This window comes from Oncorhynchus tshawytscha, unplaced genomic scaffold, assembly GCF_018296145.1.
Source record: "Oncorhynchus tshawytscha isolate Ot180627B unplaced genomic scaffold, Otsh_v2.0 Un_contig_6452_pilon_pilon, whole genome shotgun sequence".
NCBI lineage: Eukaryota > Metazoa > Chordata > Actinopteri > Salmoniformes > Salmonidae > Oncorhynchus > Oncorhynchus tshawytscha.
In genome coordinates this window covers 143,692-158,408 of record NW_024609467.1, presented here as the reverse complement: position 1 = coordinate 158,408, position 14,717 = coordinate 143,692, and the positions used below count along the sequence as shown (strand labels likewise).

The following is a 14,717-nucleotide window of genomic DNA, read 5'->3' as shown; positions in this document are numbered from 1 at the left end:
TATGTGGTGGTATTGACATGTTGTGGATATGTGGTGGTATTGAACATGTGTTGTGGATATGTGCTGGTATTGAACATGTTGTGTTGTGGATATGTGGTGGCATTGAACATGTAGTGGATATGTGGAGGTATGAACATGTTGTGGATATGTTGTGGTATTAAACATGTTGTGTTGTGGGATATGTGGTGGTATTGAACATGTTGTGGATATGTGGTGGTATTGAACATGTTGTGTTGTGGATATGTGGTGGTATTGAACATGTTGTGGATATGTGGTGGTATTGAACATGTGGTGGATATGTGGTGGTATTGAACATGTGGATATGTGGGGGTATTGAACATGTTGTGTTGTGGATGTGTGGGTATTGAACATGTTGTGGATATGTGGTGGTATTGAACATGTTGTGGATATGTGGAGGTATTGAACATGTTGTGGATATGTGGAGGTATTGAACATGTTGTGGATATGTGGTGGTATTGAACATGTTGTGGATATGTGGAGGTATTGAACATGTTGTGGATATGTGGTGGTATTGAACATGTTGTGGAATTAAACATGTTGTGTTGTGGATATGTGGAGGTATTGAACATGTTGTGGATATGTGGTGGTATTGAACATGTTGTGGATATGTTGTGGTATTAAACATGTTGTGTTGTGGATATGTGGTGGCATTGAACATGTAGTGGATATGTGGTGGTATTGAACATGTTGTGGATATGTGGAGGTATTGAACATGTTGTGGATATGTGGTGGTATTGAACATGTTGTGGATATGTGGTGGTATTGAACATGTTGTGGATATGTGGGGGTATTGAACATGTTGTGGATATGTGGGGGTATTGAAAATGTTGTGTATATGTGGGGGTGTAGGGATGTCATATGATGTACTGTTTTATCTTTAGCTCATTCAGAAAAAACAGTTCACTGTTTTATAGCTAATGGGGATCCCTAATAAACCCCAGGAAGAATAGCTAATGGGGATCCCTAATAAACCCCAGGAAGAGAAGCTAATGGGGATCCCTAATAAACCCCAGGAAGAGTAGCTAATGGGGATCCCTAATAAACCCCAGGAAGAATAGCTAATGGGGATCCCTAATAAAACCCAGGAAAAGTAGCTAAATGGGGATCCCTAATAAACCCCAGGAAGAGAAGCTAATGGGGATCCCTAATAAATCCCAGGAAGAGTAGCTAATGGGGATCCCTAATAAACCCCAGGAAGAGAAGCTAATGGGGATCCCTAATAAACCCCAGGAAGAGAAGCAAATGGGGATCCCTAATAAACCCCAGGAAAAGTAGCTAATGGGGATCCCTAATAAATACAAATACACCATCTCCCCATAACAGTAGTAGTGAGAGAGAAGATAATTGTAGGGTTACATGATCTCCCCATAGCAGTACAGGGTAGTGGGAAAGAAGCACGGCACAGAACGTAGGGTTAGTGTCCTCACGTAATTCAAGCTCTGACACAGCATTTGAAACAGGCAGATAATTTCTTATGACTATGACTTACTTTGTCAGCAGCTGCCAGCAGGTTGTCGGCCATCTTCTCCAGGTTGGGAGCTTTCCCTGTGTAGATGAATCCCATCATCTCCTTAAACACGTCTGGCTCCACATCACTGATGTCCACACGGTTCTGAGACAGGACAATAGTGTGTTTGAAATCCCTGTGTCCACTATGTGGAGTAAAGCGGTAGTATCTTTAATCTCTGGAACGGTCATTCCGGGTCAAATAAAAGAGGTAAATAAAACTAGACCCACCTTTTTACTCTCCTCCATCTCATGTTCAAACATGGCGTTAAAGACGGGGGATCTTGCTGTCAATCAAAGACAACAACAGCAGTAAGATTCGAGGCAAAAACCCCATAACATATTAACACATTTTCATGTTGCAGCTACTGGCAATATTCAATTAGGGTCAGGGGATTAGAACCCAGGTACTGCTGGACGGAGAGTAAGGGAGATAGCCAGAGGGAGGGGAGGGCTAGGTTCAGGGGATTAAAACCCAGGTACTGCTGGACGGAGAGTAAGGGAGATAGCCAGAGGGAGCCAGAGGGAGGGGAGGGCTAGGGTCAGGGGATTAAAACCCAGGTACTGCTGGACGGAGAGTAAGGGAGATAGCCAGAGGGAGCCAGAGGGAGGGGAGGGCTAGGGACAGGGGATTAAAACCCAGGTACTGCTGGAGCAAAGGTATTACCTGCTAGCATGGATTTGTGTGCCTTAAACTCCTGCCCTCCCACATAACGGGAACTAGTAGTTTAGTTGTAATGGTGTAGTAGTGGTGGTGTAGTAGTAGTAGTGGTGGTGTCGTAATGTGGTGGTGTTGCAGTAGTAGTGGTGCTGTAGTAGTAGTGGTGGTGTCGTAATAGTGGTGGTGTCGTAGTAGTGGTGGTGTCGTAGTAGTGGTGTAGTAGTAGTAATGGTGTCGTAATAATGGTGTAGTAGTAGTGGTGGTGTAGTAGTAGTGGTGGTGGTGGTGTAGTAGTAGTGGTGGTGTAGTAGTAGTGGTGGTGTCGTAGTAGTGGTGGTGTCGTAGTAGTGGTGGTGTCGTAGTAGTGGTGGTGTTGTAGTAGTGGTGTAGTAGTAATGGTGTAGTAGTAGTAATGGTGTCGTAATAGTGGTGTAGTAGTAGTGGTGTAGTAGTAGTAGTAGTAGTAGTGGTGGTGTCGTAGTGGTGGTGGTGTCGTAGTAGTGGTGTAGTAGTAGTGGTGGTGTCGTAGTAGTGGCGGTGTAATAGTAGTGGTGGTGTAGTGGTAGTGGTGGTGTAATAGTAGTGGTGGTGTAGTAGTAGTGGTGGTGTAGTAATAGTGGTGGTGTAGTAATAGTGGTGGTGTAGTAATAGTGGTGGTGTAGTAGTAGTGGTGGTGTAGTAATAGTGGTGGTGTCGTAGTAGTGGTGGTGTTGTAGTAGTGGTATAGTAGTAGTAATGGTGTCGTAATAGTGGTGTAGTAGTGGTGTAGTAGTAGTAGTGGTGGTGTCGTAGTAGTGGTGGTGTTGTAGTAGTAGTAGTAGTGGTGTAGTAGTAATGGTGTAGTAGTAGTAGTGGTGGTGTAGTATTAGTGGTGGTGTAGTAGTAGTAGTGGTGGTGTCGTAGTAGTAGTGGTGGTGTAATAGTAGTGGTGGTGTAATAGTAGTGGTGGTGTAGTAGTAGTGGTGGTGTAGTAGTAGTGGTGGTGTAGTAATAGTGGTGGTGTAGTAATAGTGGTGGTGTTGTAGTAGTGGTGTAGTAGTAGTAATGGTGTCGTAATAGTGGTGTAGTAGTGGTGTAGTAGTGTAGTAGTAGTGGTGGTGTAGTAATAGTGGTGATGTAGTAGTAGTGGTGGTGTCGTAGTAGTGGTGGTGTTGTAGTAGTAGTAGTAGTAGTAGTGGTGTAGCAGTAGTGGTGGTGTAGTATTAGTGGTGGTGTAGTAGTAGCGGTGTAGTAGTAGTAATGGTGTCGTAATAGTGGTGGGGTAGCGATGGGGTAGTAGTAGTAATGGTGTCGTAATAGTGGTGTAGTAGTGGTGTAGTAGTAGTGGTGGTGTTGTAGTAGTGGTGTAGTAGTATTAATGGTGTCGTAATAGTGGTGTAGTAGTAGTAGTGGTGGTGTAGTAGTAGTAGTGGTGGTGTAGTAATAGTGGTGATGTAGTAGTAGTGATGGTGTCGTAGTAGTGGTGGTGTTGTAGTAGTAGTAGTGGTGTAGTAGTAGTAGTGGTAGTAGTGGTGTAGTATTAGTGGTGGTGTAGTAGTAGCGGTGGTGTAGTAGTAGTAGTAATGGTGTCGTAATAGTGGTGGGGTAATAGCAGTGGTGTAGTAGTAATGGTGGAGTAGCGATGGGGTAGTAGCAACGTTGGTGTCGTAATAGTGGTGATGTCGTAGTAGTAGTGATGTAGTAGTAGTGGTGGTGTCGTAACAGTGGCGGTGTGGTAGTAGTGGTGTAGTCCTGTAGTAGTAATTGTTTGATAGTGTAGTTTGGGGCGGCAGGTAGCCAGCCTAGTGGATATAGGTTGCAAGATCGAATCCCCGAGCTTACAAGGTAAACATCTGTCATTCTGCCCCTGAACAAGGCAGTTAACCCACTGTTCCTAGTCCTGTAGTAGTGTAGCAGTTGTAGTAGTGTAGATGTAGTGTAGTATTAGGGTAGTAGTAGGAGGTGTGTATTGGTAGTAGTGTAGTTGTAGGGTATTCATAGGAGATGTGTATTGGTAGTAGTGTAGTAGTAATGGTGTAGTAGCGTAGTAGTATTGGCGCAGTAGCATAGTATTGGTGAAGTGGTAATGGAGTAGCAGTGTAGAAGTTGTAAATTAGTGGTGTAGAAGTAATGCATTAGTGATGTAGTAGCACTAGTAGTAGTGTATTAGTGGTGTAGTAGCAGTAGTAGTAGTGATGGTATTGAAGTAGTAATAGTAGAAGTGGTGCATTAGTGATGTAGTAGTAGTAGTATTGTAGTAGTACTAGCAGTATAAGTAGTGTATTAGTGGTGTAGTGGTAGTGTAGCAAAAGTTTAGTAGCGGTGTATTAGTAGCAGTGTTTTCGTTATGTAGTTGTGTAGTAGTAGTAGTAGTAATGTTGAAGTAGTAGTATTGTCGTAGTGGTGTAGTAGTAGTATTATTTGTGTTGTAGTAGTGTATATGTGATGTAGTAGTAGTAGTAGTGGTGTAGCAGTAGTTAAGTAGTGGTGTAGTAGAAATAGTGTTGTAGTAGTAGTAGTAGTAGAAGAAAAGTATTGGTGGTGTAGTAGTTGAGTAGCAGTAGTTTACTAGTGGTGTAGTAGTAATAGTGTATTCGTGATGTAGTAGTAGAAGTGTCGCAGTAGAGTAGTAGTAGTAGCAGCAGTAGTTTAGTAGTGGTGTAGTAGTAATAGTGTATTTGTGATGTAGTAGTAGAAGTGTCGCAGTAGAGTAGTAGTAGTAGTAGTAGCAGCAGTAGTTTAGTGGTGGTGCAGTAGTAGTGGTGTTGTAGTAGTAGTGTATTAGTGATGTAGTAGTAGTAGTAGTGTAGCAGTAGTGTATTAGTGGTGTAGCAGAAGTATTGTAGTAGTAGTGTATTAGTGATGTAGTAGTACTGTAGCAGTAGCTTAGTAGTCGTGTATTAGTGGTGTAGCAAAAGTATTGTAGTAGTAGTAGTAGTGTAGCAGTAGTTTAGTAGTGGTGTAGTAGTGTATTAGTGATGTAGTAGTACTGTAGCAGTAGTTGAGTAGTAGTGTATTAGTATTGTAGCAGTAGTTTAGTAGTGGTGCAGCAGTATTGTAGTAATGTAGCAGTAGTTTAGTAGTGTTGTAGTAGTATATTAGTGATGTAGTAGTACTGTAGCAGTAGTTTAGTAGTATTGTATTAGTGTATTGGTGGTGTAGCAGTAGTTTAGTATTGGTGTAGTAGTAGTAGTAGTAGATGTATTGTAGTAGTAGTGTTGTTGTAACATAAGTAATGTCTTGGTGGTGTAGTAGTAGTAGTGTATTAGTGATGTAGTAGTAGCAGTGTAGCAGTAGTTTAGTCGTAGTGTATTAGTGGTGTAGCAGTAGTATTGTAGTAGCAGTAGTAGTATATTGGTGGTGTAGTATTAGTAGCAGTGTATTAGTGGTGTAGTAGTAGTAGTGTAGCAGTAGTTTAGTAGAGGGTATTCGTGGTGTAGTAGTAGTAGTGGTGTAGTAGTAGTGTTACCTGCCAGGATGGATTTGTGTGCCTTGAACTCTTGCCCTCCCACATAGAGGGAACAATCAGTGAAGCGGGAACACTGCCACAGGTTCCCCAGGTCATCTGACAGCTGGCACTCTGGTACCTTCAGCATGTTCATGTTGGACTGGCCAGAGATGTTCACAGAGTCCTGCACCACACTCACCTGTAATATAACATACAATACATGATCAATACTAAATCATGCTGAGCTGGCCAGAGATGTACACAGAGTCCTGAACCACATTCACCTTTTAATTTAATTTGTTTTATTTCACCTTTATTTAACCAGGTAGGCCAGTTGAGAACAAGTTCTCATTTACAACTGCGACCTGGCCAAGATAAAGCAAAGCAGTGTGACACAAACAACAACACAGAGTTACACATAAACAAACGTACAGACTATAACACAATAGAAAAAGTCAGTATACAGTGTGTGAGGATGGTAAGGCAATAAATAGGCCATAGTAGCGAAGTAATTACAGTTTAGCAGATTAACACTGGAGTGATAGAGTGTAGGTAGTGATACTTGTGTGCAAAAGAGCAGCAAAGTAAATAAAAACAATATGGGGATGAGGTAGGTAGATTGGATTGGCTATTTACAGATGTACACCTAGAATATAATATAACATACAATACATTATCCATACATTTACATGATCAATACTAAATAAATCATGTTGGACTGGCCAGAGATGTTCACAGAGTCCTGCACCACCCTCACCTAGAACACAATACATTAATCTATGCTAAAACACAAGTACTATGTGGACGGACACAATAATAGATGGTTTGGAGAGAACTTCTAAAGCCTTGTTCACACTGCAAGCCTTAATGCTCAATCAGTTTTGGAATACTGACTGTCCAAACAGCAAGTTAAAAGTGACATGGCTACGCTAGTTGTCAGAGTAATGAGGTGTGTGTGTGCGCACAGTAATGTAGGCTGATCGGTTGTGGTGCTCCTGCTTGCTGTCACTCAGAAGTTATGTTGCAGCCCAAGGTACAATGTCATGAACATTTTCCAGTTGCTTTGAATAATCAAAATCAGTGTAAGAACGCTTTTTTTTTCATATCAAAGGACATGATGGTCCTTTTTGGGCAGCCACAGCAGTCAACTCGCTTGCTAGGTATAGCGTTTTAGATTTCTAGCACATTCGCTCATTTGAAAACAAATAACAAGCTAGTTAGTGTTGATGAATAGGTATATGAGAAACGAGACCAAGTCGAGACGCTGGACATAGTTAGCTATCACAAGTTCTTGTCAAACTGTCAACAGAGTAGCTAGCAAGCAACAAGATGTGCCAAATAACAGTCTAAAAACCACAAGTTCAAATAAATAAGATTTGACCATTCTGACAAGTTGCATGGACAGCAATCAGATTTATATCGGATTTCAAACCACTGAAAGTGGCTTCTAACTGCCAATGTGAACATGGCTTGTTTTTGCATAAACAGGTCTACTACAACAGGAAACACAGCACATTGTAAACCAAATTAAACAGCACATTGTAACCCAAATTAAACAGCACATTGTAACCCAAATTAAACAGCACATTGTTAACCAAATAGAAAAGCATGTTGTAACCCAACAAATTATCTTTCCGAAATGCTTAATTAATGAGGAGAGATATTCCATCATCAATTGGAATGTCATTTGTTTATGAAATTGCCATTTTCACTGAAAATGTTAGACCTGGCTGCAAACCTCGTCAGGCAAACTGGCAATTATTCGTAGCTGTATTCAGAAAAATGCAAATTCATTGGACACTTCATTTAATTGTCCCTCAAAAGAGACGTTTCAAAAAACACTTAAGCTGTGTTCGAATACTAATATTAACCTCACTATTTGCGACGTGAATTGAGTATATAGTAGGCTTATTGGTCATAGCATGGATATAGTTAGTATGCCAAAAGCTCCTGGATGTCGTACGACATTTACATTTGCCTGGATGTCGTCCTACAGTGGACACTAGTTCCGTGCTTTTAGGACCCATAATGCAATTCTTCAGAAAGTGGCGTGGCTTCAATGTTTTCAAATTTGAAGAAAATGGTCCGACTTGAGTGGATACAAATTAATTGCTTTAACTAATTATGACAAATGTTAAGAAAATGTTGAGCAATGGAATGAAGTAATGACTTTTCAAATAAGTTACGTTAAACTTTATGTTGGCTACGCTGTCCTTAGAACCACATACAGTGGGGCAAAAAAGTCTTTAGTCAGCCACCAATTGTGCAAGTTCTCCCACTTAAAAAGATGAGAGGCCTGTAATTTTCATCATAGGTACACTTCAACTATGACAGACAAAATGAGAAAAAAATTCCAGAAAATCACATTGTAGGATTTTTAATGAATTTATTTGCAAATGATGGTGGAAAACAAGTATTTGGTCACCTACAAACAAGCAAGATTTCTGGCTCTCACAGACCTGTAACTTCTTCTTTAAGAGGCTCCTCTGTCCTCCACTCGTTACCTGTATTAATGGCACCTGTTTGAACCTGTTATCAGTATAAAAGACACCTGTCCACAACCTCAAACAGTCACACTCCAAACTCCACTATGGCCAAGACCAAAGAGCTGTCAAAGGACACCAGAAACAAAATTGTAGACCTGCACCAGGCTGGGAAGACTGAATCTGCAATAGGTAAGCAGCTTGGTTTGAAGAAATCAACTGTGGGAGCAATTATTAGGAAATGGAAGACATACAAGACCACTGATAATCTCCCTCGATCTGGGGCTCCACGCAAGATCTCACCCCGTGGGGTCTCCCGAGTGATGCAGCGGTCTAAGACACTGCATCTCAGTTCCAGAGGGTTCGATTCCAGGCTGTATCACAACTGGCCGTGATTTGGAGTCACATAGGACGGTGCACAATTGGCCCAGCGTCGTCCGGGTTAGGGTTTGGCCGGTGTGGGCCGTCATTGTAAATAAGAATTTGTTCTTAACTAACTTGCCCTGTTAAATAAAGGTTAAATAAAAAATAAAATTAGCTGCTGCCAAGTAAGCAGCTACTCTTCCTGGGGTCCAGCGAAATTAAGGCAGTTTATACAATTTTAAAAACATAACAATGCATTCACAAATTTCACCCCAACTCCACCACTACCACATAGTTACAGTACAAAACCCATGTGTACGTGTGTGCATAGTGCGTATGTTATCGTGTGTGTGCATGGATGTGTCTGTGCCTATGTTTGTACTGTGCACCTCCCAAAGTCTGTTCTGGACTTGGGGACTGTGAAGAGACCTCTTGTGGCATGTCTTTTGGGGTATGCATGTGTGTGCGAGCTGTGCGCCAGTAGTTCAAACAGACAGCTCGGTGCAATCAACATGTCAATACCTCTCACAAATAGTACTGATGAAGTCAATCTCTCCTTCACATTGAGCCAGGAGAGATTGGCATGCATATTATTAATGTTAGCTCTCTGTGAACATCCAAGGGCCGGCTGTGCTGCCCTGTTCTGAGCCAATTGCAATTTTCACAATTTTCCCTTTTGTGGCACCTGACCACACGGCTTAACAGTTGTCCAGGTGCGACAAAACTAGGGCCTGTAGGACCTGCCTTGTTGATAGTGCTGTTAAGAAGGTACAAACTAGGGTTTGTGGGATCTGCCTGGTTGATAATGCTGTTAAGAAGGTAGAAACTAGGGCCTGTAGGACCTGCCTTGTTGATAGTGCTGTCTAGAAGGTAGAAACTAGGGCCTGTAGGACCTGCCTTGTTGATAGTGCTGTCTAGAAGGTAGAAACTAGGTTATGTAGGACCTGCCTTGTTGATAGTGCTGTTAAGAAGGTAGAAACTAGGGCCTGTAGGACCTGCCTTGTTGACAGTGCGGTCTAGAAGGTAGAGCAGCGCCTTATCATGGACATACTTCTCCCCATCTTAGCTACTGTTGTATCAATATGTTTTGACCATGACAGTTTACAATCCAGGGTAACTCCAAGCAGTTTAGTCACCTCAACTTGCTCAATTTCCACATTATTCATTACAAGATTGAGGTTTAGTGAATGATTTGTCTCAAATACAATGCCTTTAGTTTTTAGAAATATTTAGGACTAACTTATTCCTTGCCACCCACTCTGAAACTGCAATTCTTTGTCAAGTTTTGCAGTAATTTAATTCGCTGTAGTAGCTGGCTTTACTCAAAGCCAGTGGCATGTCATTGGTAAAGATTTTAAAAAGTAAGGGGCCTAAACAGCTACCCTGGGGAATTCCTGATTCTACCTGCTATTATGTTGGAGACGCTTCCATTAAAGAACACCCTCTGTGTTCTGTTAGACAGGTAACTCTTTATCCATAATATAAAAGGTGGATATAATGCCAAAACACATATGTTTTTCCAGCAGCAGACTTCCAGCAACAAGCTAAACTGAAGTCTAACAAAACATATTTTTACCATCAATTTCTTGAACAGAGCTATGCTCAACCATTATGCATCAAAGCTAAAGGAACTGAATAATATTAAGAAATGCTAAAGATAAAGGGAAAGTAGTGTGGAAACCTACCAAAAAAACAATTAGGCAACAACAAATTCCATCCCTTTTAGACAACTTCTTGGACAAAAAAATGCCACTGTAATAGTGAAGGTGTAAACTTGGGAGTAGAGAACCTAAACAGTATATTTGACCTATCAGCTTCAAATCAAATCAAACTTTATGAATTACCTGTTGCACAACATTCGGCGCAGGTGTTGGTAACTGTTTCGCCATAAACTTGAGCCAAACGTTGTGCAACAGGTCATTCATAAGTTTACCTAAGTAGTTAGATGGTTTGTCATTAATTGTATTAGATAGACATGCCTCTAATATCCGTACATTATTGACCCGTGACTGACAATTTTGAAGTACGTTAGCTAAAACCGTCTATTTAAGTTGGCAATAGAAAAAAATGCCTGTCTATCATGTTCCTTGATTGGGTAAAAACGAACCGTCACTCCAAAACTAGTGGACAAATTAAGATTTATTGTCTACGCATCCCTCTAAACCCCGCCCTTCACGGAGAAATAATGCCTAAACTCACAATCAAACAGACTGGCAGTGAAAACAAAGAAACAGACATCGAAAGCAAAGATATGAGTAGCGTAACCAAAGGGTAGTGCATGCAGGCAAGAGCGTAGGCAAAATGTATTCAATAGGATTGTTTGCAAGGAAAGTTTAACCAAAAACTATTTTTGTATTCGCTTGGAAATATATATTTTTTAATCGTCTGTCATAGAGTTTTGCTCTCGCTTTAAAATTATTTGCTTACAAGTTTTGGGGTTTTGCATTTGATGTCTTATTTTTGTTAACAATTCTATACATTTTGCTTTCGAATGTTTGGTTTTTGATTTCAACATCCATTATTTCACCTGTCCTCAAAAACATGTTTACATTCTCAACTTTATTTTTCATGTTCCCGATTTAGTTTATTTTGAATTCAATACATATGCGTGAAATTGACCCCATACCATGTAGACTGTGTCAAAGAGCATCCTAAATAACTTCACCCTACACACACACACACAAAAAAAAAAACATTTTGGAACCAACTTCCCCCTAAAGCTAGGACAGAAAAGTACATGCCCATCTTCTGAAAACATCTAAAACCCTACCTCTTCAAAGAGCATCTTTCCCCCCTTACCATCTCTGACTTACTATGACTGTGATGTGTGGTTGTCCCACCTAGCTATCTGAAGATGAATGCACTAACCGTAAGTCACTCTGTATAAGTGTCTGCTAAATGACTCAAATGTAAATGTCTTACCTCACAGAACAGGGTGAGTTTGTCATCAGGTAACAGCCCATTGGCTTCATCAAGCAGGAAATCTCTTCTAATAAACTTTTTGAAGCCCCAGTCTTTCCCCTGGACAAACCGATAGGCTCTTTGGCTTTCTGCAGGGAGGAGGAAGAATCCAAAACACACTTAGTTTGTGTCTATAAGGCTCTAACTAGGAGAATACAAGTAAATAGTATGTTATTTGAATGATGTGTTGGGGATGAATCAGAATTAGTTGGGTAACATAGATAAGATGTTTTATTTTCATTATATGCTTTTTTTCTCTTTTTTTTACCTTTATTTTACTAGGCAAGTCAGTTAAGAACAAATTCTTATTTTCAATGATGGCCTAGGAACAGTGGGTTAACTGCCTGTTCAGGGGCAGAACGACAGATTTGTACCTTGTCAGCTCGGGATTTGAACTTGCAACCTTTCGGTTACTAGTCCAATGCTCTAACCACTAGGCTACCCTGTGAGTTACTTGTCATTTTGAATATATCTTCTTGTACTATAGTGGTGGCCATTTGCAGTTATCCTTTCTCTGTCCTGGGTTCAGTTACTTGGGCCGCAGACGGGAGAGGTCAAGCTTGTCGTCATGTGTAAACGTATATTTTAAACCATGTGGAGGGATGATTGAGGGGGAACCAATTATCTCTTGGCTCCACAATGTCTGTGTGCCAGTCACTCGCCACTTTTCCCATCGGGAGAGGAGGATGGCCGTGTCTGGAACCATTCTATGTTCCCTCTCTGGTTGCCCTTATCTTGACCTAGAGGCTCACTCTCCTCTCCGTGAGCTTGTCCAGAATGGATTGTATTTGGGATGGGAGTGTCTAAAATGACAATTGATATATATCATTGGGTGAGGTAATGTCTTGGTACAATTTTGTACCAAGAACGAGATAAGAGCTTTGTTTAGGAGACCAAACTGAACGATAATTTATAGCCAATGCTGTCTGGCTATGGGATACTTCTCTCTGAAGTAAAGTCTTTCTTTGTGTAAGTTCCTAAGACCTGTGGTTTGTCATGTCGACTAAGGGGGGGTGGATCTTTGCTATAAAAGATCTCAGTTGCCATTATGTTGGCCACTCTCAACTTTTCATTAGAGATACTGAAATGTTGAAAGTCAAAATGCTATTGCAAAAGCTTAATTATTATTAAAGGTGAAGATTAAGCATAACTGACTGGTGTGTGATTTGCTCTCTCATCATTTGGTAATTAAGGAAATTTCCACGACAGATGATATCCATAAAGTAACAGTTTTGTCTGTTACTTACCCATAGCTTTAGTCTCTTCTCTTTTAGTGTTCAATAAGGAAAACTTGAACTTTGCTCTGACTTCACTTTTTGGACAACTAACAAGAAGTAAATACAACGACAGATAATCTTTGCTTTCATCATCCAGTCCTTTTGGGTTGACTCTCAGACACCTGGGCAGGAAACAGAGGAGGAACCAAACAGAATGTTAGTTCAGCGGAGGCTGTATCACTCCAGTCGTTATTCACAAAGAAACAACAAGCTGTTGAGATCAAGATGATACTCCTTCTCCTGACTATAAGCAAGTTATAATGAAAGTTTACCATTTCATCTTGTCGTTGGGTCCAGAGGAGAAGGTGGAACTCTTTAAGACCTCCCCCATCTCCTCTCTACAGAAACTGAAGTTGTTGATGGTCCACATGTAGGAGAACTTGACTACTTTCACCTGAAACAAAAAGGCAACAATCACAATGCTTCCATCCACTTCAAAAGACAGCCTTTCTTTTTTATTTAGATCCTGTGATGCAGTTGGAATCAGTTGCTGGGACTGCTAGTCTCTGTCCAGTGATCCTGCCAACCAAGGCCAGGTCTGAGGAGCTATTTGGGGTAGCAGCTAGCCTAGCTGCTAGCTAGCGGGGTTTCCTTGAGGGCTTGAACACAGCCCACAATGCGGTTAGACATTGTGGCTGGGACTGGGGATTGGGTTTATGGCTGTCTAGATCCCTGCTGTTTGTTGTTTTCCATCTTCCCTGTGACCTGCCCTGTCTGGAACTGAGAGGAGTAACAGTATAACCTACGTTGCTAGCTACCATGACAAAGACCAAAGCCAGTGGGAGTATCGTTGAGGACAGTGGTGTCTATCATACGTGAAGGATTTTTTTAAACAAACAAAAATATTTCTACAAGCAGTTGTTACAACAAGAAAATATCTTCAAGTGTTTTGTCCAAATACTGGTGGATTCAACTAATAAAAGAATGGATGACCTGACCAGCGAGGTCCAAGACCTGAAGAACAGTTTGCAGTTCTCCCAGGATCAGCTCAATGAGTGGAAACAAGAGAACAGCAAGATGACAGCAATCTGTAAGTCATTGAGAGAGTTCAATGCGGAACAACATGGTTGAGGATAAAGTGAGGGGAAATGGACCACAGGAAGATTGAGGTGGAACACGAAGACAGGACTGTAAAACCCACCACTATCCAGGTGACAGGCACAGGCCGATAGTGGTCAAGTTCCTGAGGTTGAAGGACAAGGTAGCTGTTCTTTAAAGAGCCAAGAACTTGAGAGGAACATATATCTTCCTGAAAAAGGACTAGCCTGAAACTGAAGAAGAAAGAACTTATCCCAGCCATAAAAGCTGCCAGAGTGCGTGGGGACATTGCTTACATCCGTAATCACAGGCTCATTGTCCACCCTCCCGCCCAGAAGCCAGGAAGGGATGAGAGAGCCAAGTCTATGGGTTCATAGCTTCAACTCCGCAGCACACACACTTACAGACACAAACTGATTAATGGACAGCTGAATGTATATTTTTTTCTCTTGCTTTGTTTGTTCTTTTCAGTGTTAAGTCTAACTCTGATAAGCTACCCAGGAAAGGGCTTAAAATAGCCCATATTAATATATGTAGCCTTAGAAATAAGGTTAATGAAATCAATAACTTGCTAACACCACATAACATTCATATTACCTATTATATATATGTATTTTATTTATTTTAACTTTATTTAACTAGGCAAGTCAGTTAAGAACAAATTCTTATTTTCAATGACGGCCTAGGAACAGTGGATTAACTGCCTGTTCAGGGGCAGAACGACAGATTTGTACCTTGTCAGCTCGGGGGTTTGAACTTGCAACCTTCCGGTCCAACGCTCTAACCACTAGGCTACCCTGCCGCCCCACTGTTTATATACAGTGGGGAGAACAAGTATTTGATATACTGCCAATTTTGCAGGTTTTCCTACTTACAAAGCATGTAGAGGTCTGTAATTTTTATCATAGGTACACTTCAACTGAAAGACGGAATCTAAAACAAAAATCCAGAAAAATCACAGTGTGATTTTTAAGTAATAG

General features: G+C 41.1%; 1 protein-coding gene across 2 annotated transcripts in view; it reads right to left on the bottom strand.

Moving 5' to 3' along the window:
* Window positions 1-1,274: 1,274 nt before the first annotated feature.
* The window catches only part of LOC112235449 (speckle-type POZ protein-like A), a 58,097-nt gene continuing 44,654 nt past the window's right edge, over window positions 1,275-14,717 (bottom strand). The window contains exons 2-7 of one of the 2 annotated variants that reach the window (XM_042315449.1): window positions 12,972-13,093; window positions 12,670-12,821; window positions 11,384-11,511; window positions 5,637-5,814; window positions 1,759-1,814; window positions 1,275-1,633 (exon numbers count right to left, since the gene is read on the bottom strand). In XM_042315449.1, the coding sequence (XP_042171383.1) occupies window positions 1,454-1,633; window positions 1,759-1,814; window positions 5,637-5,814; window positions 11,384-11,511; window positions 12,670-12,821; window positions 12,972-13,069 (792 nt within the window). In that variant the 5' untranslated portion in view covers window positions 13,070-13,093 and the 3' untranslated portion in view covers window positions 1,275-1,453. The remainder of the gene's footprint in view (window positions 1,634-1,758; window positions 1,815-5,636; window positions 5,815-11,383; window positions 11,512-12,669; window positions 12,822-12,971; window positions 13,094-14,717) is intronic. The other variant, XM_024403907.2, reaches the window with a different exon arrangement.